The 24,060-nt window shown below is 47.4% G+C and overlaps 1 protein-coding gene across 2 annotated transcripts in view; it reads right to left on the minus strand.

Annotated features, from left to right (window-relative positions):
* CLPB (ClpB family mitochondrial disaggregase) overlaps nucleotides 1–22,892 on the minus strand; it is a 141,796-nt gene extending 118,904 nt beyond the window's left edge. For both annotated transcript variants that reach the window (XM_084617292.1, XM_084617291.1), the window contains exons 1-3: nucleotides 22,270–22,892; nucleotides 17,434–17,485; nucleotides 2,299–2,385 (exon numbers count right to left, since the gene is read on the minus strand). In XM_084617292.1, coding sequence (XP_084473418.1) covers nucleotides 2,299–2,385; nucleotides 17,434–17,485; nucleotides 22,270–22,831 — 701 coding nt within the window. In that variant the 5' untranslated portion in view covers nucleotides 22,832–22,892. The remainder of the gene's footprint in view (nucleotides 1–2,298; nucleotides 2,386–17,433; nucleotides 17,486–22,269) is intronic.
* Nucleotides 22,893–24,060: the final 1,168 nt, after the last annotated feature.

A 24,060-nucleotide genomic window follows, 5' to 3' on the forward strand; every position in this document is an offset into this window, starting at 1 on the left:
AAAACATATGCCATCAGAACTTAGTTCACAGTTCTGCTGATGTGTCATTTCTCATACTGATGTTGTCTCTGCTGGGCTATGAAGGGCCACAAAGAGTAAAAACTTACTTTGGTCAATAACATCTGCTGCTATGGCTGGATATACAGAGGTGACAGGTCTATTAAGTAAGGAGGACCCGTTTTTGCATCGTCACTTGTCAGAGTAGAGAGACACTTTAAAAAATTCATCACCCTGCAACTGTTAGCGTAAGTCAGACAATGCAGTTGCCCAGATGACTATTAAGCATGTGTGCAGTTTGATTGGTCAGCATGGAGGGGGCTAACATCTTTAACCTGTTCAGGTAATGTTGTTCCCACCCCACCGCAAATGGAGCTTTACATAAGAGAAAAAGAAAATAATTACAATATGTCCAGAAACCCAAGAGGCACCTTGCACTGGAAAGGATATGTATAAATATCTAGAACTCCATGGGCAAACCTGTGTCACAGAATCAAAGCCATCAACTCAAGAGTGCTCTTTTAGATCCATTTCCATAGTACCTCAGCCCCAAACTGCATATCTAACACCAGGGCCAGGCTCTCTTTAGGAGTCAGATTAAATAGGTCAGTATTTCTAATGCATTTGCGAGTGGGCAACTTGGAGGGAATTTCAGACATTCTTTGTGTCGTTTTCCAGCTCAGTACATTTCCTGGCCAATGGCGAAACCCCATTGTAAGGCTAGAAAGAGCAGCAGAGGCCAGATTCGCTCCTGGTGTTACCCCAGTGATGCCAATGGAATAGTTATGCTAGGGATGAGTTTAGCACTAGTTTATGCTTGCTTCCAGAAGGAAGTGAAATATCTAATTAACCTTTCATTATGTTTACAGATGAGTCATATTGAGTTTCAGATAGTCAAGGGCTTTGTTTTAAATTATAGGCAATAATCATCCACAATGCATGGCAAATAAACCTGATTCGCCCAACACAGCTCAAAGCTTCAGTCTTTTTGCCAGACACCCAAATAAGAAACCCAGTTGTTAGTCTTGTGCTAGTGCATAAAGAGACTAGACTGGGTCCTGAAGGCCTTTTCATGCCTAGAGGTTTTTGTCACCAGTTCTACCTGATTTTATGCTATGTATCTTAAATAATAAAAAGGGTGATCCATCTGAGGTAATTATTGTACCATGAACAGTCTTTCTCCTTGTCTCCCTTCTAGCTTTTGCACCTCCTCAAGCCCTGTTCTGGTCCACTAGTCACTTGGAATGGTCAACAATCGTCACACTCCAACGCTGACCATTGTCCATCAGCGAAGGTGGGAAGCTCCAAATCCATCCCTCTGCGGACATGCAAACAACGAGGCCCGTTGCTGCTCGGACATCAAAGTTAAACAAACAGACCCAAGCCCCCGCCTCCCTGCCCATCTTAAGGAGCTCCCCGAGGAGGTCACGACTTTCAGCTTGTCATCGCACACATCAAAGTTTGCACCACACACGAACTCGGCACACGGATTCGAATCGTGTCGCCCGAGAGCGGATATTCAGCTTTTGTGCCCCGCTTTAATCCTGTGTTTTCCCAAGTAATTAAGCCTTTTTGCTTATGAACTTGTGACTAAGTAAAGCATCTCTGAGAGGTTGTAACATCAAAGCTCATTCTACCGTCTGTCCCACGTTTTCTAAAATTGGATTTCTCTTTCTCTCTTTTTTTTAAACAAAAACTAATTGAATTTAGTTGTAGACTGAATATATTTAAGAGTGCCTTTAAAGGTTACCAGAAGCCACAGTGATCATCCTGGGAACTAAAGAGGTCGGACACAGAGTCAGCCCTTTTGGTTCATGAAGGCATAGCATGAAAGCCACAGCACTCGCCCCACAAGCTAGGGGAGAAACAGCAAATCCTACTGCAGCAACTTGAGACTTTAGCTGAGTTACTGAAACAGTGCGACCTGCACCAGTATCACTGCCAGGCTACAGTCTCATCAGATCTCAAGATACACAGGTTAGGCCTGATCAGTGCTCGAATGGGTGTCCTCCCAAGAAAATAAGAATGCTGCAAGGAAACGGCACTGGTGATGCAATGCATAGAGCTCTCCTCTTTCAGCCAGTAAACCAGTTGGGTTCTTGGTTATCATATAGTACATAGGTAAATGAAAAGTATAAATATATGGTTTGAGATTTAACCAGCAACCACATCAGAGAACTGCACAAGAGGGAGACTCTGAATGCAGGTTGTTTAGATGGAATCCATGTAGGTTTATCAAAAGGAGAACACAGCATAACAACTTACCCAGGATGGTGATAAACTACGTTGAAAAAAACTTACCTAGAATTTCTGTTTATAGCTGCTACCATGAGGGCTGTCCAGCCAAGCTTGTGCCTAGCATTCACATCGGTTCCTTCCAACAACAACCTACACAAAACAGAGAGAGACGGCGTCATAAGATTTTGTTTCTCCCCCATAGACATAGGCAAGGGTGCTGAATGGATCAGGGGGCTGGGAACAGAATACAGAATCTTTCATCTCAAGGTCACTAGTTTCAATGCAGCCCCGGGCAATAATGACTGAAAGTTGTTATGGTCTGACAGCTCTTCAGCAGCCAATAAGAAATGAATTGATGGGTCTCAATCCAATTCCTAGCAGACAGGTAACATTATAACTAGCCGGCCTGAATCCTTTTAAGGTTGCTCTCATGGATCTTAACAATTCACCAGTATGCTGAAGGAGGAGAAGCTGGTTGATATACATACTGATGGACTACTAGAATTTTTGTGCTGAGTAATGGCCATAAAGGATTCAAGGCTGGGTATCATTGGAAGGCCAGCAGCTCTTGAAATGCCACATACTAACATGGCACTATTTTGGAGCATTCTCGCATGACAGTAAAAGCCTCATAGAGGCATCAAACAAACCTTTGGGCTCTTTCAATAAAGATCTCTCCACTCCTTTTGGACCACTTTCCTAACAGACTCCTAGCATCCATTACCAAACTAGTTCTTACCTGGCTACTGCTAGCTTTATTTCTTAGTCTCCTCTACATTCTGACTCTCCTCAGGGTTATGGTCCTCTACCCCTGCCTCTAATCCTATACCCCTAGTATTATTAGCTTAGACCCTATTTGCAACTGATCCCAAGCAGTAACCTAGAAAGCGGTTTTTCTTTGTTATTCTTGTTATAGTACTGAGTAAGTCTGATTTCTTTGTTAATGGCCAAGACTTTTACATTATAAAACCATGGTACATCCACATCTTGAACACTGAGAGCAGATCTGGTCTCCCCTTCTCAAAAAATATATATTGGAATTGGAAAAGGTACAGAGAAGGGCAACAAAAATGATAAAGGGTACGGAACAGTTTCCATTTGAGAAGAGATTAGTAAGACTGGGACTTTTCAGTTTGAAAAAGAGACAACTAAGGGGGGATATGATAGAGGTCTATAAAATCATGACTGGTGCAGAGAAAGTGAATAAGTGTTATTTACTCTTTCACATAACACAAGAACCAGGAGTCAACCCAATGAAATTAACCGGCAGCAGGTTTAAAACAAACCAAAGGAATCAGAGTAACAGGCGTGTTAGTCTGTATTCGCAAAAAGAAAAGGAGTACTTGTGGGTGCCACAAGTACTCCTTTTCTTTAAACCAAAGGAAGCGCATCCTCATGCAGTGCACAGTCAACCTGTGGAACTCGTTGCCAGGGGATGTTGCGAAGGCCAAAAGTATAACAGGGTTCAAAAAATAACTCAATATGTTCATGGAGAACAGGTGCATCAATGGCTATTAGCCAAGATGGTCAGGGACACAACCCCACGCTCTGAGTGTCCCTAGCTTCTGATTGCCAGAAGCTGGGAGTGGACAACAGGGGATGGATCACTTGACTGCCTGTTCTGTTCATTCCCTCTGAAACATCTGCCATTGGTCGCTGTTGGAAAACAGGATATTGGCCTAGATGGACCATCGGTCTGACCCGGAAGGCCATTCTTATGTTCTTAATTAGGCAGGCCAAACAAGAATTTGAAGAGCAACTCAACTCAGCAGAAGACTCAGTAATTAACAGCAAAAACTTTCTAAGTACATCAGAAGCAGGAAGCCTGCCAAACAAAGTGGGACCACTGGACGACTGCGGGGCTAAAGGGACACTCAAGAAAGATGAGGCTGTTACAGAGAAGCTAAATTAATTCTATGCATCTGTTTTCACTGCAGAGGATGTGACAGAGATTCTTGCACTGCAGCCATTCTTTTTAGGTGACAAATCAGAGGAACTGTCCCAGATTGAGATGTCAGTAGAGGAAGTTTTGGAAAAAATTGATACATTAAATGGTAATAAGTCACCAGGAGCAGATGGTATTCACCCAAGAGTTTTGAAGGAACTCAAAGTTGAAATTGCAGAACTAACTGTGGTATGTAAACTATTGCTTAAATCAGCTTCTGTACCAGATGACTGGAGGGTAGCTAATGTGACACCAGTTTTTAAAAAAGGCTCTAGAGGCGATCCTGGCAATTACAGGCCAATAAGCCTGATTTCAGAATCAGGCAAACTGGTTGAAACTAGAGTAAAGAACAGAATTATCAGACATGTAGAGGAACATGATTTGTTGGGGAGGAGTCAATATTGCTTTTGTAAATACTGTAAAGGAAATTATGCATCACCAATCTATTAGAATTCTTTGAAGGGGGTCAAGAAACATGTGGACAAGGGTGATCCAATGGATATAGTGTACCTGGACTTTCAGAAAGCCTTTGACAAGGTTCCTCACCAGAGGCTCTTAAGCAAAGTAAGCAATCTTGGGATAAAAGGTCCTCTCATGGATTGGTAACAGGTTAAAAGACAGGAAACAAAGGGTAGGAATAAATGGTCAGCTTTCAGAATGGAGAGAGGTAAACAGCAGTGTCCCCCTTGGAGACTGAGTCTGTTATGTGCATCTCCCAAACCCCGAACAGCCAAACCACACCGATTCCACTGCAAAGGGGCCCCGCATAGCCATGGAAAAGGGACAGATCTGTCCCTAAGAGGTATTGACTCTGTCTCCCTTCATCTTAGTGGAGCTTTAACTCTGAATCTCTTAGGTCTTGTCTACACTTATAACACTATATGGCACAGCTGCGCCGCTGTAGCCATTCACTACATTCTAGTGAATGTAGAATTCTTCCATTCACCTAGCACTGTCTACATGGGAACTTAGGTCAGCTTAACAATGCCACTTAGGGAGGGGGATTTTTCACACTGCTGATTGATGTAGTCAAACTGATCTAATTTTCTAGCATAGACCAGGCCTTAGTTTTACCCCTTAAGACTGCTGTATGTCTGCAACTGCCAGAAGTTTTCAGCCATCCCTCCCTCCAAACTCTGTGCACAATAGGGGTATAAAAAGTTAACTGGTTAAACTATTAAAATTATATCTGTTAACTGAGGTCCCTCTGGCTGACTGGAGTGGGGCGGCCGGGGCTGGGGTTGCTCCAGTCAGCCGGAGTGGCCGGTGCTGGGGCCCGGCCGGAATCCGGCTGGCGCAGCTAGGGCTGGGGTCCCTCTGGCCAGCCGGTGTGGCGCAGCCGGGGCTGGGGTCCTTTCGGCTGCGACGGGCCACCAGGGTTAACGGTTAAGGCCGGTTATCAGTAACCCTAATGCTTACCGGTTAACCAGTTAACCGTTTAACCTTTTACTTCCCTAGTGCACACAGTGAGCATGGACAGTGAGCAGGCTAAATCTTCTGGTTAATGACTTCTTGGATAGTTATGTTCAAGAGTTAGTGATGTTGAAATGGACCAAGATCACAACAGGGATACAGTCAGCACTAAGGACATCTTAGATGGGTTCATAGTTCAATGGGCCAATGACAGGAACAAACTTTTGGGAGCCCACGTATTTATCAGACGAACAGACTTCCAAGTAAATATTTACCAGATTTCTATCACACTCACTGTAAAGTCACTAATCCAGCCGATTTTAGTCACTGCATGAAAAAATGGTGCTGGCACCCTAACTCTGACGTGGTCCAAGCAACCTGTCTTTGTTCATCCTTGAGATATGTCTTCCACCTCCCCCCGCACCTCCTTCCATTCTTGTGTCTAATCACTGGAAAGAGGCAACAGAACTTTAAGCACGTCCTTGCAATCTGAAGAGCTCTCTTAGATACAGGTTGGTAGAAAGAAAAAAACATCCCTGACTATTCCGAATTCTCTCCTGTCCCTGTGTAAGGCACTGTAAGTGCTGGAGCACATGAGGCATGGCAGCCTGTGTGCAGTGCAGATTGTTATCTTTAGTGAGCAGCTGTGTATCAGGGCTGTGTTTACAGTAATAACAGAGACATGCTGGGCTAGTCTGTCTCAGACTCATGGCCACTGCTGGACGCGGCGGTTAAGTGTCTCGCGCAAAGTGGCATTGCCTGCAGCATGAATCCACACCGCTGCTCCATCTGCAAACTTCACTTTACACAGTCCCTTTGGATAGAAATGGAGTGCCAATAATCCCAACAAAGGCTTCCTCAGAAGGATCTTTGTGTGATATTGTCTCCTCACAGAGTTTTAATGCCAAGCTGCCCACTTCAGAGAGTCCCAGCTTACTATAGCCCCATGGACCAAATTCAACCCTGACTTCCAATGAAGTTAATGCAGTGGTTCTCAAACTAGGGCCACTGCTCGTTCAGAGAGAAAGCCCCTGGCGGGCCAGGCAGGTTTGCTTACCTGCCACATCCGCAGGTTCGGCCAATCGCGGCTCCCACTGGCCGCGGTTCGCCACTCCAGGCCAATGGGGGCTGCAGGAAGGGTGGCCAGCACATCCCTCGGCCCGCGCCACTTCCCGCAGTCCGCATTGGCCTGGAGCGGCGAATCGCAGCCAGTGGGAGCCGCGATTAGCCGAACCTGCGGACGCGGCAAGTAAACAAACTGGCCCGGGCTGCCAGGGGCTTTCCCTGAACAACCGGCGGCCATAGTTTGAGAACCACTGAGTTAATGCATCCACTCAAACCAGAGCTGAATTTGGCCCCAAATCAACAGGAGGTAGAGGAAGAAAATGGTATCATTTCACATCTGATTCTTTATCATCTGACTTTAGCCCAAAGTCCTTTATGTTTATACCTAATTCTTTCACCCACCACCGATACACAGCCACTTCCTGCCATCCTAACACTGCACTGGGCAGAGGGGGCTGGGCCTCTCAGGTGGCACCGAGCACTCTCTCTGTCTTAGAGGTGCTGGGCTGGCTGGTTCTTGCTCGCGTGCTCAGAGGCTAACTGATCGCCATATGTGGGGTATGGAAGGAATTTTCCCCCAAGTCAGATTGGCAGCGACCCTGGGGTTTTCCACCTTCCTCTGCAGCATGTGGGTGCGGGTCACTTGCCAGGATCATCTGGGTGTATTGCATTAAATCATTTCCCTACCATCGCAGGGGCCTCGAGCACTGGTCAGTCCCTCCTATTCTCTGCCCATGGCACACAACATTCTGGTCTCCTGTGGGTCTCATTTACTGTGGTCTCATTTCAGTTGTTGGGTTTAGTGTGCGGGTGCTGAGTGGGGTTGGTGGCCTGTGAGATACAGAAGGTCAGACCAGCTGACCTGGTGGTTCCATCTGGCCTTAAATTCTAGGGCTCTGAGGCCATAGTTCAGTTATGACTCAGAGAAAAGAGTGCAAGCAAACCATCTCACTTTTTCATTTTGTTTATTCTGACCATTTGAAAGCACTTTGTGCATAGTCAGTTTCACAGTTTCCCCTGTACAGTCAGTCAGGCAATTTTCCCTGTTTGGGTGGGTCTTTCACTCAGTAACAGGGGCAATGAAACACTTTATTACATGGCGAAATGCTACTAGAACCCTACAAAACTGGCAGAATGTAGGGGTGGGCAGGTCTGGCATGTGAAACTACTTGGTTTTTTACAAATAAATAATAGTGCCTGGCTTTTATCTAGTATCTTTCATCAGAGGGGCTCAGAATAGTTCACAGAGAATTGCCCCATTTAAGTTAACTGAGGCCCAGGAAAGTTAATTGTCTTTCCCAGTCAGTGGCAGAGCCATGAACAAGATTTCCCAGGTCCCCTATACTAGCAACAAGAGCACTGTGACGCCCTGAAAACCCTCAAGTGTTTGCTTTTACATCTCATGCAACCTGCTGCACAACACCTTTGTAAGTGCCTGCTCTGCGCTGAATTCCAACGGGACCCCCTCAGCCCTACTCCTCATCACCAGAAGGGCGCACCTCCTACTGGGAAGGACGGGCGCAAAGGCACCGCTTCCACTAAGAAAGCATTCACAGCTATGGAGATTGTGAAACAGTGACAGGCTTTTCCTAAAAACTGCTCTGGAAATTCATTTATCAATATATACCATGTGTTCTTCTTTCATGATCATTCAACTGTTGATGGCCCGGATGCCCCAATCAAACCTCCTATGAAAGACCCCACACCCATGTGAAGGGTGCTGGAGTACTCGTGAGAGGAGCTGATTACAGGGTCAAGGCTAAGATATAGGAATTAATCAAGCAGTTTTCCATTTAGGAACCCAGCTTAAGTAATCTGAAGCACGTGGAATGCCAAATGATCAAATCTAGTATGAAGAATTACTAGAGTCACATCATGTAGGGTAATATGCATTGACATTTCATTTAGGAGCATTTTTTTAAATCACTGCAAGATGCCGAACAACTTAACAGATTTGCTAGACAACTGAACTTTATGTTCAGGGTGCGTGAGTCTATCATTAATATTTTCCCAGCCTGATTTAATGATATGACAATCGATAAAGTGACGACCACTGTTCAGATCCTAGACAGCCAAATGTATTTACCAGCCGGGACATATTTTTTAATTAAATAAAATCCTCTGATCAATGCTAGGATGTCTATCGGTATTTTAACCAAATAAGATCCAGGGTGCTCACTATTAACAATTTAACACATACATGCGCTTCCAACAATATGAATATCATCATCACATTTTTGCATGAGACAAACACATCCTCAGCTGTTGGGTACACGGGGAATCAGTGTCAATAAGTAAACATCTGGGGTGTGAACTGATGAAAGGCTGAGCTTCTTAAAGGGTTTCAAAAGAATCTCAGGATTATCAAGTTTGGACTCAGTTTGCTTTGGTGTCAAAGAGTTTGGACATTTCTCTAAGCCAAGCTGGATAGTTCACAAGGACGGATTTTCTTGTGAAATTTCCAGTACATTTGCTTCCTTGAGAACACAGTCTCTCTCGTGGTATTTGGGCACATCTGGTTCCAGTCCTATATGAAAACTGCCCTTTGCCTAGATGGTAACAATGCAAAGATCCACCAGTAACTCTGTACAGGGCAACATCTCCTTTTAAATAAGAAGAGGGTTTGATATGACTCAATGATCCGACCAACAGAGGATCTTGAGGTGCTCGAGATGAGTGTGAGGGGAGAGTGACACACATTGCTTTTGGAGTAGACACTATTTTGCCTTGAAGTAAAAAAGAGCTAAAACTCTGACTCTTTGATCCATCCAGAAAAGAGATAAAGGACCCAATTTCCCTGTCGCCGAGTATCTCCTGTTGCAATGCAGCAACTTTCCTTCTCCCCCATGGCTGCCCCTAGACAGATGTGGCTTCTATTCATCCCTCCTATCCCATGAGTTCTGGGTGAGTAACTCAGTGACACTGCTGCTTAAAGCCAGAGCCCAGAGGGCATGTTTGAGTTTGTGCTCAGAGCCTGGGAGCATGCCCAGCTCACCCTCCTGACAGGTGGAGGAAGAGGAAACTGGAAACTTGAACTTTTGCAACAACAATAGCTTCTGTTTCTCTCGGTCGCTTAGACATTTCTCCCCCCCCCAATATGTTACTGTTTAACAGCAGGGGTGGGTCACTCTCCTGGGACTTGCCCTCAGTTTTGCAACTTTAACTGCAAGAAAAAACAGTATATTTCAACATTACAGAATACGCTCTTCTTCTAAACTCTGGTGAAAGAGTCTATCCATCCAGGAAAACTACTTCAGCCACTGCAGAAACCTCTGATCATGCTCTTGTGTTCCTAGAGGCAGGCTGCCTGAAGACTACATTTGCTTCTGAATCCTTTAGCAATCATCTAATGGCCAATAATTACTGCCTTGGTACAGTACAATTATTCTGTATATAGAAACCAATCCAAAACGTTATAAGGAATCAACACAGACAGTTAAACCACAGCACAGGGAGAGAGAATGTAAGACGTATAGGTGAAGCAGAAGACAGATATTTTCAACTGAAGTCTGAAATGACATGGAGGAAGACAGACAAACTCCTCCTAGCCGGAGGAGTTGCAGAGGAGAAGGCTCTTATACCAAGTGTGATGAGACTGTCTGAAGGGACAAAGAGGAGCCTATTGCTATATAAGCAGAGATGGTGAGCAGGGAGTAGAGAGACAGGCGACAGAAGGAAGCATGCTGGAGTAAGTTCAGAGGGCTTTGGGGGACAGAAAGGGAAAGAACTATATCCAGAAACGAACAGGAAGCAGCGGAGTTGTTTAAGGAGGTGAGTGGTATCTAAGTAGTAACCCACTGCTGAATGGAGAGAGAGACAATCAGGAGTCACAGAAACCTCATTTTTACTTTTCATGTCTTACTACACATGCCATGAAAAGACCAGGAGGACATGGTGACAGATGAGAGATTTGAAACACGTATGATTCAGGAGGTGGCTAACATGTTCCATGACCCACATGGCCAATTTTCCCTCAGGTGAGAGGAAAGGAGAAAGAAGTTACAGCCACACACGACAAGCTGGAGCCTAGTGCAATGGGATGCTGGTTCATAGCGGGGCTCTGACCGAGACGCTATAGTCATACAAATAACAACATCACTGCTGGAAGATGTTCAAATGCTACAGCACCAAGCAGGCTAACAGAGCCAAATACTCTCATGCAGCTGAATCCCTTCAAAATGATACGATGTGCACATCTCACCTAGCGCCTGTTACTGTTAGTTACCCGTGGTGCTGTGCAAATGCAGAAGTTATTATGCGTCAATCATCATCACATACACACACAGCTTTAGAGATTAGAACCTCGCCCCGACCTTGTTGGCTAATAGCCATTGATGGACGTATTCTCCAGGAAGTTACCTAATTCTTTTTTGAACCCAGTTATACTTTTGGCCGTCACAACATCCCTTGGCAATGAGTTCCACAGGCTGACTATGCGTTGTGTGAACAAGTACTTTCTTATGTTTGTTTTAAATCTGCTGCCTATTAATTTCATTGGGTGACTGCTACTTCTTGTGTTGTGTGAAGGGGTAAACACCTTCCTATTCACTTTCTCCAAACCATTCCTGAGTTTATCTCAATCAGAACCTCCTTACTTGTCTCCTTTATAAGATGAACAGCCCCAGTCTTTTTAATCTCTCATAGAGAAGCTCTTCCATCCCCCTAATAATTTTTGTTGCCCTTCTCTGCATCTTTTCCTATTCTAAAATATCATTTTTGAGACGGGGCGACCAGAACTGCACGCAGTAGTCAAGCTGTGGGCATATCATGGATGTATATAGTGACATTATGATATTTTCTGTTTTATCATCTATCCCTTTCCCAATGGTTTCTAACATTCTGTTCGCTTTTTTGGCTGCCGCTGCACACTGAGTGGATGTTTTCAAAGAACTATCCACAATGACTCCAAGATCTCTTTCTTGGGTGGTGACAGCTACTTTATACCCCATCATTTTGCATGCGTAGTTGGGATTCTGTTTTCCAATGTGTATTACTTTGCGTTTTTCAACACTAAATTTTATCTGCCATTTCTTCGCCCAGTCACCCAGTTCAGTGAGATCCCTTTGTAACTCTTCGCAGTCTGCTTTGGACTTAACTATCCTGAATAATTTTGTATCATCTGCAAATTTTGCCACCTCACTGCTCACCCCCTTTTCCAAACCATTTATGAATATGTTGAACAGCACTGGTCCCAATACAGATCCTTGGTACATACCCTGCTATTTCCCTCTCTCCACTTTGAAAACTGACCGTTTATTCCTACCCTTTGTTGCCTATATTTTAACTAGTTACTGACCCATGAGAAGACCTTCCTTCTTATCCCATGACTGCTGAGTTTGCATAAGAGCCTTTGGTGAGGGACCTTGTCAAAGGCTTTCTGAAAGTCCAAGTACACTATATTGACTGGATCACCCTGTTCCACAAGCACAGGATTATAGCTGAGGTGGGAAATGAAGAGGCTGAGCGGATGAATTCCTAAGTAACTAGGATGCAGTTTTCATGCAAAGCTCCTTGATTGTAAAAAGCAAAGGGGTGAGAAATGCAGGAAACAGCAGCAGAATTATGTCTAAGTAGAAACAGTCTAAGGGCTTCTTGTGGTGTCAGTGGAGTCTTTAAAAGGTTAACTTGGCTCTTCCTAGTTATTTAAATCAAGGATGGCCAAATGTGGCACAACACACAAAGGCCAGAAGAGATTTCTAAAAGGAAAAAAAAAACCCACTGCTCCAAGTCTGGTCTTTCTAACCGTGTATTGTATAGACTTGAACAGCATTTCAGTGCCTGCTGTAGTCGGTCAACTCTTTGGGGCAGGGACTCCCTGAGTCCGTACACTGGTAAGCACAGTGTCAGCACTCAAACAGATTAATCTTTCTGATGGCAGTACTGCCTTTGGAGACTACAGGTCCCAGCACACAATGCGCCACCTGCATCTGACTGGAGGCATTGCATGCTGGGATCTGTAGGCAATAAGGGCCACCATGGTATCAGAGAGGATGGTGTCTGCAGTCTCTTCCCTTTATTGTATATTAGGTGCAGCCCTGTGGCTCTTTGAGAGCTGCCAGCATGCCCCCTTGACTGGGCAGAGCTGGAAGTACTTGCCTTACATGATTGTCACACAGTCATAGATTATAAGGCCAGAAGGGTCGCACCAGACCATTTAGTCTGATCTCCTGCGATCCACAGGCCCTCAAACCCTACCTGGTTACCCCTGCATTGAACACAATCACTTGAATTGAAATAAGTGTCACAGCCCTCAGGAAACTCAGCTATTATGTGCCACAGGCAGACCAGGGGGCACCAAGGCCCAGACATTGTCTGTCTGTTTTGGAATTATTATGTATTGTTTGTCTTGCGCTACTGCCCAAAATCCCCAGTCCTGGAGCAGGCCCCCGTTGCTCTCGGAGCTGCACAGATACAGAACAAAGAGATGGCCCCTGCCCCAAGCAGCTGACAATCTATAAGATGAGAGTCAACAGGTGGATACAGACAGCTGGGGGAGGACCATGAAACGACGAGACTACATGGACATTGAAAGTTCAACTGAAACACGCTGAATTGCTTGACACAAGGTAGGGATGGCCAGTCACCCAACCAGTTTTCATTTTTCAGCAGGTTTTACAGAGCCCAGTTAAAATCAATTCAGAGACAATCTCAACTGATCAAAATGTCACCTTTTAAAAGGGCAGGTCAAGTTTCTTGACACTTCCTTGCTCTGAAGGAAGAATAGCTCCGTGCCAATCTCCTGGTCTGCTGAACGTTTAAACATGCAATGCCAGCTACTGCCCGCTGTTACAAATTGCCCTGATAACAGTGTGTTGACACATGTACTTTGTTTCTATGAGCCAATATCACACAGCGCTTATTAGAATGCTGTTCCATCATATTTATTCGGCTAAGGAACTCTGCTGCAAGCCCATATTTTTGTAGATGGTTTATTAAAAAATAAGAGTGAAACACTGAGAATCAATATTAATACTGTATATAAAGGCAAAGGGGATGGAGGCAGTATTTCCTCAAGCTTTTGCTTCTTGCTTCCCCTTGCCTCTCCTCCTCAACACACACAGATCAACAGAGGTTGGGGAAACTAAACTATCCAGAATAATAGGTATTGTCTGCAGTTATGGCTAAATACATACAGGGCCTGAAGTTAATGGGAGTTGGCCATCCGCTCCAATGGGACTCAGATCACTCCTCAAAGGGGAATTTATTTTTATTTTTAATGCAAAAATCAACCTACATTTGCTTCATTGGGACCAGCTGACACAAAGGTAAGAACCTGACAGACAGTCAAGACAAGACTCCATGGACTCAAGCCTCCCACTGGCTTCCAACATACATATCCCTGCCCTCTCCTCTAGTACCTCCTATGTCTGAAGAACTGACTGTTGCCAGCAGACCTTGTACGCCACTGCCTAATCTCCACCTTCACTGAAATCCTCACCCCCACCCCCACAATACAGTAGCTCATTTCCCTATGGCTGACTGAATCCCCAGCTCTTCAGATTGCAGTGCACACAGAATACTGCTGCCCGCCTCCTTGCACATACAGACACGCAGTCCTCAAATGTTCCACTGGTTCTTTGTTCCCTTTAGGATCCAGTCCAAAACTACCCTCTATGTCTATGAAACCCTCTGTGGATTTTCTTAAACTCACCGCCCTGCCACCAGGGGGGCTCCCTATCCCTAGGCTACTCTTCCCCTCTGGCCACGACTCATGCTAGCGCTATCATGTGACAATGGTAAAGAACCAGAGAGAGAGAGAGAGTAATTTTCTTCCAACACTGAACAAGGAACTCGGTCGGAATAAGGAATACAATATTATCCCTAAAGCTCCTCTGTCTCTCTCTCTCTCTCTGCTTCACTGTACAGCTTCTGCCTAGGTCCTCCTCCGCCCCCTGCCCCCAATGTCTGGCTTCCCCCAGCAGTTTTAAAGAAACACAGCTCATATCCTCACAACTGCCTTCTCCGCAGCTCATGAATCTAGAACAGCTCGTCAGTATCTCTCTGCCTCATTGATGCTCCATCTCATGTCAACTAACAACTGAAAAACTGCATCTCTCCCTCACCAGTTCCCCTTCATTTCTCTCTCCTTGCTAGTCGTGTTCGTAGTTGCATTGTTTAACCCTGTAAAATGCTCTGAAGTACAGTTTGCATGGAAAACACTAAACAAAGAGTTGTCCTGTGTTACTGACTTGCAAAAGCAAGAAAGCTGGTCAGCCCCATTCAAGCAATGAGCAAAAACGCAAGCAGCAGACGAAGTCAGTGTGTGCAAGAGAGCCTGGTCCAGTCACTCACAAACATCTGGGGGCTTCTCCCCCCAGTCTGTAAGCTGAAACGACTGAGATGTGAATAATACCAGTAGCCATTCTACAATCCAGGCAATGATCGGTCTCTGTTCAGTTTTACTGGCCCTGCTTAATGAGACAGGTTATGATACAATACAGCACATACATCCTGATTCTTACTGTGATGTCAACTGCATGGATATGCAAGGCACGGCCTGCAATGGCTTAGCCGAGTGTGCTGATTGGGTTTTCAGTGCGTTTTAATAATTATAATACAGTGATCTGAGGCCAAGGGATAAATTACGGTTTAATCAAGTCTGAAATTAAATTTTAAAACCCTAAAGCAGTCTGCCTCCCTGTTGTCTAGCTTGCCACGGAGCCTGGGGCTCAGAGCAGCTCGAGTTCTCTTGCAAAATGAAGTGCACACAGCTGAACGGGGCAAGAATCCATATATACCTATATCCCTATGTATATATACACATACACGATACTGTAATGAACTGGGTTGTGTCTATGAATGGCACTGCCCTCTACTGTGCGGAATTAGAACTGCTCAGCCATGTGTCATGAGCCCTGTACTATTACTAACTAAAGACAATTCTCCTTTGCTCAAGGGAAATGGCCCTGTGCTTTTGGAGGTCTGCTCATGTCTTCACCATAACAAGCAGCATAGCAAAAGCCATCAAGGTCTTGGATGGCTGGAGGGGGCGGGGGCTGTTTTTACATTTATGGTCTATAATTTGTGCCCTATGGCTATCACTGAGAGCATATCTACACTGCTCAGTTAACCTGGGGATTGGCATCTGGGTCTGTGCACTGTTAGCCCGAGTATGAGCATCTCTACCCGTGTTACTGTGTCCTCATTGTTTCTGCCCTTGCCTATGTGTCTGGGGGCATGTCCCATGGTTCTCTGTGCTGAGATGCTCAAGGATTCTTTCCCAGTGAATTGTGCCAACCGCAGGGAATTGTGGGGAGGACATTGCAGGGCTGACAACATGAATATTCTTGCCTGCATCCTCACTGCAAAGTGGGTTCCAGCTGGAGCTAAAACACAGCTCGGGCTTTAACACATACCCCCAGCTGTGCAAGCAAGCACAGCTACAAAACAGAAATACGCACTTGAGGATCGTGTGTGGAGAGTGGGGGAGGGTTGTGCAAAAACACGAGCAGAAACAAGAGTGGGCAGCCCCCGAGAGGGCTGGGGGAGCAGTGATCTGGACATGGCGGGGTAGGTCGCTCGGGGCACTAGGAGAGGCAGGGAGTTTCAAGCATAGGGGACACTGTGGAAGGAAGATGGGTGAGGGAGAAAGAAGGAGCAGACAAGAGCAGCTTGGGAGGAGCATCAGCAATAGAAATGGAGGGGCGGTCAGTGGGAAGGAGAGCACAGGCGGGGCAGTGACTGTGCATTACACAGTTGCATAATGCGCAGCAGCAGCAGTCTATACGGACACCAGTGTAAACATGGGAAACAGAGAGAGAGAACACGGTGCACAGCCCTGCCACTCATTGCCCTGGCAAGACTCACAAATCACCCAGACATCACTAAGGAACGGCTTCCTGCAATTACCAACAGCAGAACACATGTGCCAATTAGCTGCACACCAACATCCTACAAGAACCTTGATTTAGGCCAGATCTCAGCCCTCGGGTGCACCAGAACAAGGCTGCTTCCTCTGAGATCCCAGGAAGAATGCAAGGGGGCACCCCTGGGTTGGGGCAGTGACTAAGAGCCATATGGACCCCAGAGAGAGGAAACAAAAGCAGCAGCCTACAGCGAAGAGCTCCTGGGAAGCCGGCAGGCCAGACGGAAGAGGCTAAGTGGAATGATACACAAGGTGGAAGGTTCCTCTGACAAAGGATGAGGCCGTGTGGGCTGTGGCCAGGTGGGGGATGCAGACTGCTCCTCTTGGGCGTCAGATAGTTTTTAGTTGTGACACCTCCCGTTCCTTCCATGTACAGTCCCCGGCAGGGGTGCTCTGGGCACAGGAAATGCATTCATCTGTTAATCTTCCCGGGAACTCACGGGGCCAGACTGATGTCCCCATGTGTGCACAGAACAGTACAGAAGAGGAACCTGCCTGCAGGAGTGAGCGTGTGTGCAGTTTGCACAGCCCATTAGTCCCTGGTTTCCCTGTTGGGACTGTCAACAAGAGCGCCAGGCCCAAGGGTATTTGAGAGATGGAGACACCCGCCCACTAGGAAGTAGACTGAGGCCACTGGCTAGCTTGACACAGTCCCCCAGACAGGAGCAACTCTCAGTAACGACTGGCCTCAGGTAGATCTGAAGCAGTGAGCTAAACACCCACAGTTCCCATTACTGCTGGACTCCTTTCTCCGCACCCTACCAAGCAGCCGCATTACTAGACACCCTGTGAAATCAAAGCAAGCATCTTGGAGGAAAGCAGGAACCATGTGACAACAAAGGGCTCAGGGCAGACTCCCACCTGAGTAGTGATGTTAACACACAGTATAAGTATCCGAACAGTCACTCACCTGTCGACTTCTGAAACGTTGTTGATCCTGGCGGCTTCCAACAGGGCATCTTCTAAGAGAGACAAAGAGGAGAAACCCTAGTAAAGCAGCTGGCAAGAAGCCCACACCAAACGCACATGCATAACCTGCACATGGTACGGCTTATGTCTACAAGGAACGTGAACCCTGGTGCTCCAGGGGCATTATTACACAACACTGGGTAGGTAGAAACTTCCCTATGGGCAGGTTATTCCCGACCTGTCCGCTAGGGGATTTACAGAAACTTCCTCTGAAGCAGCTGGTGTTGGCCCCTGCTGGACGCAGGATAACCTGGTCTGACTAAATGCAGCAATTCCTATATTACCTCATTTTAAAAACAGAGGGTTGGCCTGCGGACTACAGTTCCCAGGATGCAATGCTTCACATTAGCCACTACCATTAGACTCAGGGTGGAGCGCTGCTGATGGAGCGTGTAGCTCCGCAGGTCTGGATGCTAGCGAGGGGGGTTGCTGGCGCGTCAGAGAACATGGTGTGCTGTGTCCAGCCACCCTTGATGTAACACGGAGTTTACAGCAATATGATGTGCATGTCCTCGGGACAGGGGCCAGCACTCCCTGAATGTCAGGCAGCACCTAGCACGCTGTGGGTGGCATGACACACAAATAGAAATGATGATTACTTCAGCTGGCTGCACCAGCCATCTGAGTTCTGGAGGCTGACACTGTTCTGCAGAGAAGAGAGAGTACTAGAGAGAGAGGGCCCGGGAGCTATTCTGGGACCTGGGAGTGAGTCACTCCAGATGCTGCACCTCTCATGGTTCTGCAGAAAGCAGGGAGCTTGTTTCAGTGAGGGAGGAAGGGAGGACTTTTCCTGTGTACCGCACTGAAAAGCAAACTGACACTTGGGGCTACTGTGCCCAGCGTGAATTATTGGAATCACTAGCACTGGGATCCAAAGCCATTCCATTTTAGAGCCAAATGCTTCAGCCTGAGAGCAACAGCCAAAATGAGAGTGAACATTCCTCAGTAGATTAAGAGCACCACTTTCTGGCTCAACGGAGTAACTACACTGCTCTGCATTTTAACACACACAGATCATCTGTCATGCTGAGTGTCACACAGCACATGCACATTACAGAGAACGTCACTCCTAGACTGAAAAGAGAGAGGCTTTTAGGGGAGATTTAACCAGAGGAAATAACTTAGTGTCTGGAAGGGAAAGGAGCTATTCGGAGTGTAAAGCCGTATGTCCAGTGGAAATGACATGGAACGAGGAACAGTACTGCATAAAGAAAAGGAGGACTTGTGGCACCTTAGAGACTAACAAATTTATTTGACCATAAGCTTTCGTGAGCTACAGCTCACTTCATCCAAAAAGCTTACCCTTTCTTTTTGCAGATACAGACTAACACGGCTGCTACTCTGAAACCTGCATTACTGCATGTGTACAAGTCCCACCAATAACAAGTGACTCTCTGCCTCCTGGTGGATGACCAGAGCAGCTCTACCAAGCTGTACTCAGAGATTTCAAGAGTCCCATCGGGAAGACAAGACATCTGAAGCAAAATCTCATGAGAATGAACTAGATCTGGTACACAGGCTTCTTCCAGTCTTAGATTCAACCCTGAACTGATTCCATTCCCCTCCACAAAAAGCAAAGGGTTTTAGATTCAAAGGTTCTCACTCTGACGAATCTCTGTTGTGAGAGCCCTCCATCTGCCACAAACAATATTCATTTGCAAAAGTACAAAAGCTAGAGGAGTATTCTGGGTATGGACATGCCAGCAAATACATTTAAAGTGGAGGTGGTCAGGAATTTTCTGATGAAAAATGCCAATCTGTCAAAACCAGAAGCATTCAGAGGAAAAGGTTGATTTGGATGAAACTCCTGATTCAAAACATTTTTTAAAGAAAGTTTCTAAATTGTCAAAATGTCCCATTTTGATGTTTTTAAAATGAAGTTTTGTTTTGCTGTTCCAAACGACTTTGTTTCCAAATTTTACTGAATTTATACTAAAAAAAAAGATAAAACTGAAACAATGTAAAAATCAGAATGAAACATTCTGATTGAGCCGATCCAATTTTTATTTTCAGATTTTCAATTCATGAAAATTTTCAAAATTTTGACTTTCCCTCCCAAATTAGGATGAGAAAAAAATTCTAAATCTCAAAACTCTCACGGGGTGGGGGTAGGGAATTTCTCCCGTTCACCTCTAATCTTAAAAGCAACAGACCACTGTTCCCACACCAATGAGTATCCCTCTTGCCTTCTATGGCAGGATTCCCAGAGATTCTGAGCACCCAACAGCTCCCATTGACTTCAGCAGAAGTTGTGGATACTCAGTGCATCTGAAAAATCAGACTCCCTACAGCCTCCATATTCAGAGCTGCTATGCATGCAGCTTTTTACTGCTGGCTGGTTTTTTACTGCTGACTAGTTTAAATCTGAAATTGGGATTTGAGGAAAGACAGGTATGTTACAGAATCAAAGAGAGAGATGTTTGCATGATTATCATTTAAAATGGGGATTTGGAGGGTTGTTTTTCATTTACAGATTCACCTGTAGTGCTAGGAACCCAACACAACAGCACTGGGCTGGTGCACAAGAACCAGAAGGTTAAAGTGACCAGCCTCAGAAAGTGAAACTGACTAGTATACAGCAGTTTAAATGCCTTGGCCAAGCACAAGCAGCATTAATAGAGACAAATGCCGCGGAGTTTAAAAAAATCTTTCAGTTCTACTCATCACTGATCATTAACATTGCTGAGACGGATGGGACTTTTTTATAAAAAATTATGAATTTATCTTGACAATGTCCCTTCAAACAGAGTTTACCCAGGGCCGGGGTGTCACAGTGCAACTATATCTCAGCCAGTTAATGTTCAGCAAGCGGCCTGCAGCCAGCAGTGGGTATAAACTAGCAAACAAAATTCCATACTCAGAGCAAGGGCTGGCGAAAGACACCTGAAAGCCCTAGCTCAGCGGCACAGCTCAGACAACTCCACAATAAAGCAAAAAGAAAAGGAGTACTTGTGGCACCTTAGAGACTAACCAATTTATTTGAGCATAAGCTTTTGTGAGCTACAGCTCACTTCATCAGATGCATGAATGTATCTACTCTACTCCGTGCTCGTGCTCGATACTGCCTGCAGCTAGAGGAGAGGCTGCTGTGTTTTGGGGCCTGTGGCTTTGGAGGAGGTTGCATTCTATCCTCACCAACGCTATTAAGAGCTATGCCATGCAGCACTGTGACCACTGCACAGCCCGAGGTGGAGCCAGATGTGTTGCATTCTAAGGAGGTTAGAAAGTGCTCAGAGGTTCTTCAGCTCCCCTGAAGCAAGACTGGGAGGTTCAGCCCTCTCTCAGGTGACATACAAAGCCTTACCCAAAGCCACAGAATGAGTCAGGGAAAGAGCTGGGAGGAGAACTCAGGACCTTTCATTTCCCAGTCCCACGCTCAGTTCAAACTATGCAGTCATTAACATAAAAGTCATTAATGATAGCATGTATTAATTTATATAGGAGGACACACAACAGGGATGGGCTTTCTAACCCAGCAACTGGAGCTCATTCCAAGCCCCTGAATAATCCTGCATCTCAACCCCCAGTTTCTGTATAGCATGCACATACCAGACAGCTGATGGTTTGAAAGCTAGCATAGGCTCTCTGTTTGTCTATAAGATAGCAGAGCGGCAAGCAGACTAGACGACAGAGCTGGGCTTTTACTCCCAACTCCAGCAGTGACTCGCTCAGTGACTTTAGGGAGACCACAAACAATCTGCTCCTCAGTTTCCCCATCACGGAGCTGATAATATTGATTTGCTTTGCCAAGGGTTGGGAGACCTAATTAATTAATGTTTGCCAAGTGCTTTGAAACACAAAATGCTATGAAGTGCCAAGCACGAGAACCACTAAGGCCCCAGTCCTGCAAACATTCACACACATGTGGTACTTTGAATATGTGAGCAAAGGGACTATTCCACAGGCTTAAAGTCAAGTGCATAAATAAATGTTTGGGGAATTTGAGAAGCAACAGCTGAGAGGCTGCTATCAATCCATTACTGTGGAAGACACAGATTGCTCAGAATATCCTGCCTCTTGGCCTCACCAAGGTGCGTATATAACTCTTCCACCCCACACATGTCTTAAAATTATCTGCCGCAGCGAACTGCCCTCAGTTAAAATATCAGTGCAACTCCAGCACTGTACTTCTATGCACTGTACACAGGGAGCTCACTTCTTGGAGAACCATTGCACCCCATCGTCTAAGGCTGGCCAAACCTAACAGAGCTCTCCCGCTAAAATAATCCGAAAACACAGACTCTTCCAACACAGAGACTAAAACAATGGATAAATATAGACCTAAGATTGGCATAGCCCCAGAACAACACAGCCTGCCAACCACAGCATGCAGATGCGTTCTGCTCTAATGCGGATGGGCGGTCCACAGATACATGACAGCCAGCTGTGCAGTGCTTCACCTTGAGGCAGGCAAACCATGGAGGGTTGCATTCTGGGAACGTGTATCTCTACAGAAGATGCTTGGCTCATTCTTTGTTTTATGGTAGCACCAGAGCCACAACAGAGATCAGCACCCCTTCGTGCTGACAGCTGTAGAAACACAGGCCATTCCCTACCCCAAAGGGCTCGCATGGGTCCTGCCATCTCCCAGGGCCACTCCCCTCCATGAAAAGATTAGGGCAGCTGCATTTGAGGAGTTGCCCCCCAGAGATCAGGCGATGTCTGGACTCCACTAAAGGCACACAAATGCCTCTAGGCTATTTGAAGCACATCCCCCACTGGGAGCGGTAGGCTTTAACACAGCACAAGTACAAGGCGAGGGGTCAGTAATAGTCACCCTGGGATGCGTGGCCCTTGCTGTAGCAATACACCAGTGCAGCGGCAAATGCAGGAAGCGCGGCCCGGCTAGTCCAGCTCTCCCTCTTCTTCTGATGCCCCGCAGGGACTGGTCTGAGACGAACGTGCCACTCCGCAGCCGGTCCTGGGTACTGCCGCTCCAGCTCCCGGCTGGGTGCCACTAAGGCCGGCGGCTCTGGTGCCCTGGCCCCTGTGGTGCATGGGCCCAGCTCCTGCAGCTCTGGCATCCTGAGCTCTCCCATGCCCAGCTCCTGCAGCCCCAGCAGCCTCTCCAGCTCCCTGCGCCCCCTGGCGGCTGCCCCCAGACACTGCCGCCCCTGTGCTCTGGTGGCCGCGCGCTGGCAGTGCAGCTGCGCCGCCCCGCGCCCCCTCGCGGCCGCTCCCGGGTACTGCGCCGCCCCGCGCCCTCCAGCGGCCCCGCCTCCGCCCGCCGCGTCCGTCAGCGCCGAGGCGCCACGGGAGGGCCTCGGGGGCGGCGGCCGGGCCCTCAGGAGCCGGGCGAGGCCCGGAGGCGGAGGCCTGGACAGCAGGGAGGCCAGCATCGTTGCCCCGGGCCGGCCTCGCTCAGGCCCCTCCGCGGCGCCGGCAGAGAAAAAAACAAAGATGGCGGCCCCCGAGAAAATGCTGCAGAGGGGACGTTGCGTGGGGACGCCGCAGCGGCGCGAACTGCCTGGTGGGAGTTGTAGTCTGTTCGCAGGCAGAGCCCCCCCACGGGCGTCAGGCTGAGGACTACAACACCCATGAGGCCCCTGGGCATACGCAAACAATACTCCCCGCCCTCCTCCCACGCGGCGGTCAGCGGCAGGCCGAGGAGCATGCTGGGGGCCGCGTAAATCCCGAGGCATACTGGGGCACGGTCGTTTTGGTAACAGGGATGCGGGCGTCCCGCTGTTCTGTCATAGGGCGGTGTGAGGCCCTTTCGCCGGCAGGTGGCAGCACGGCCTAGCGGTTAGCGCGCAGGCCTGGGAGCGCGGGGCCCTGGGTTCTAGCCCCGCGCCTGGGCGGAAGGAGAGTCTAGGAGTGAGAGTAGAGGCCCGGACGCCTGGGTTCTGTTCCCAGCCCTGGGAGGGAGCTGGGCTCCGGCCAGCAGGAGTCGGGCTCTGGGGCGGAAGCGTGCGCCGGGGGCTAGCGCAGGGGGGGGTGTCTGGGCCTGGGAGGGGGGGATCAGGCTGCAGCCCTTACAGCAAGGGCCCCCCAGGGTCTCAGGAGCCCCAACAGTGTGCTGAGGGCGAGGGACATATGGCGATGAGCATGGGAGTCCGTGTCCATTGCTGCCTCCGGCCAAGAACTAAGTCTGTGAAACAGCCCCCCATGCTCATTGCTGTGGTTTAATATTCCCCTGCAGCGTCTCGGGGTCGTAGGGGGTCCCCTGCGCCAGGGGGCAACGTTTCCGCCTCTCCGGAGGTGACCTGGCTAGTTGGGGTGAGGGGGTGGGATGTCAGGGAGGCTGCTGCCAGACACCCCCAATCCCTTCCCTGCTTCACCTGTCAGGGATGGTCTAGACGAGTGGTTCTGAACCAGGGGTCTGTGTACCCCCTGGGGGTACGCAGGGGTCTTCCGGGGGCACATCAACTCATCGAGATATTTGCCTAGTTTTACAACAGGCGACGTCAAAAGCCCTAGCGAAGTCAGGACAAACTAAAATTTCATAGCCTGACTTGTTTATGCTGCTCTGTAGACTGTACGCTGAAATGTCAGTACAATATTTATATTCCAGTTGGTTTATTTTATAATTATATGATGAGGAAGTCAGCAACTTTGCCGTACCAGT

The sequence above is a fragment of the Lepidochelys olivacea genome, assembly GCF_965140295.1.
Source record: "Lepidochelys olivacea isolate rLepOli2 genome assembly, chromosome: 1".
Lineage (NCBI taxonomy): Eukaryota > Metazoa > Chordata > Testudines > Cheloniidae > Lepidochelys > Lepidochelys olivacea.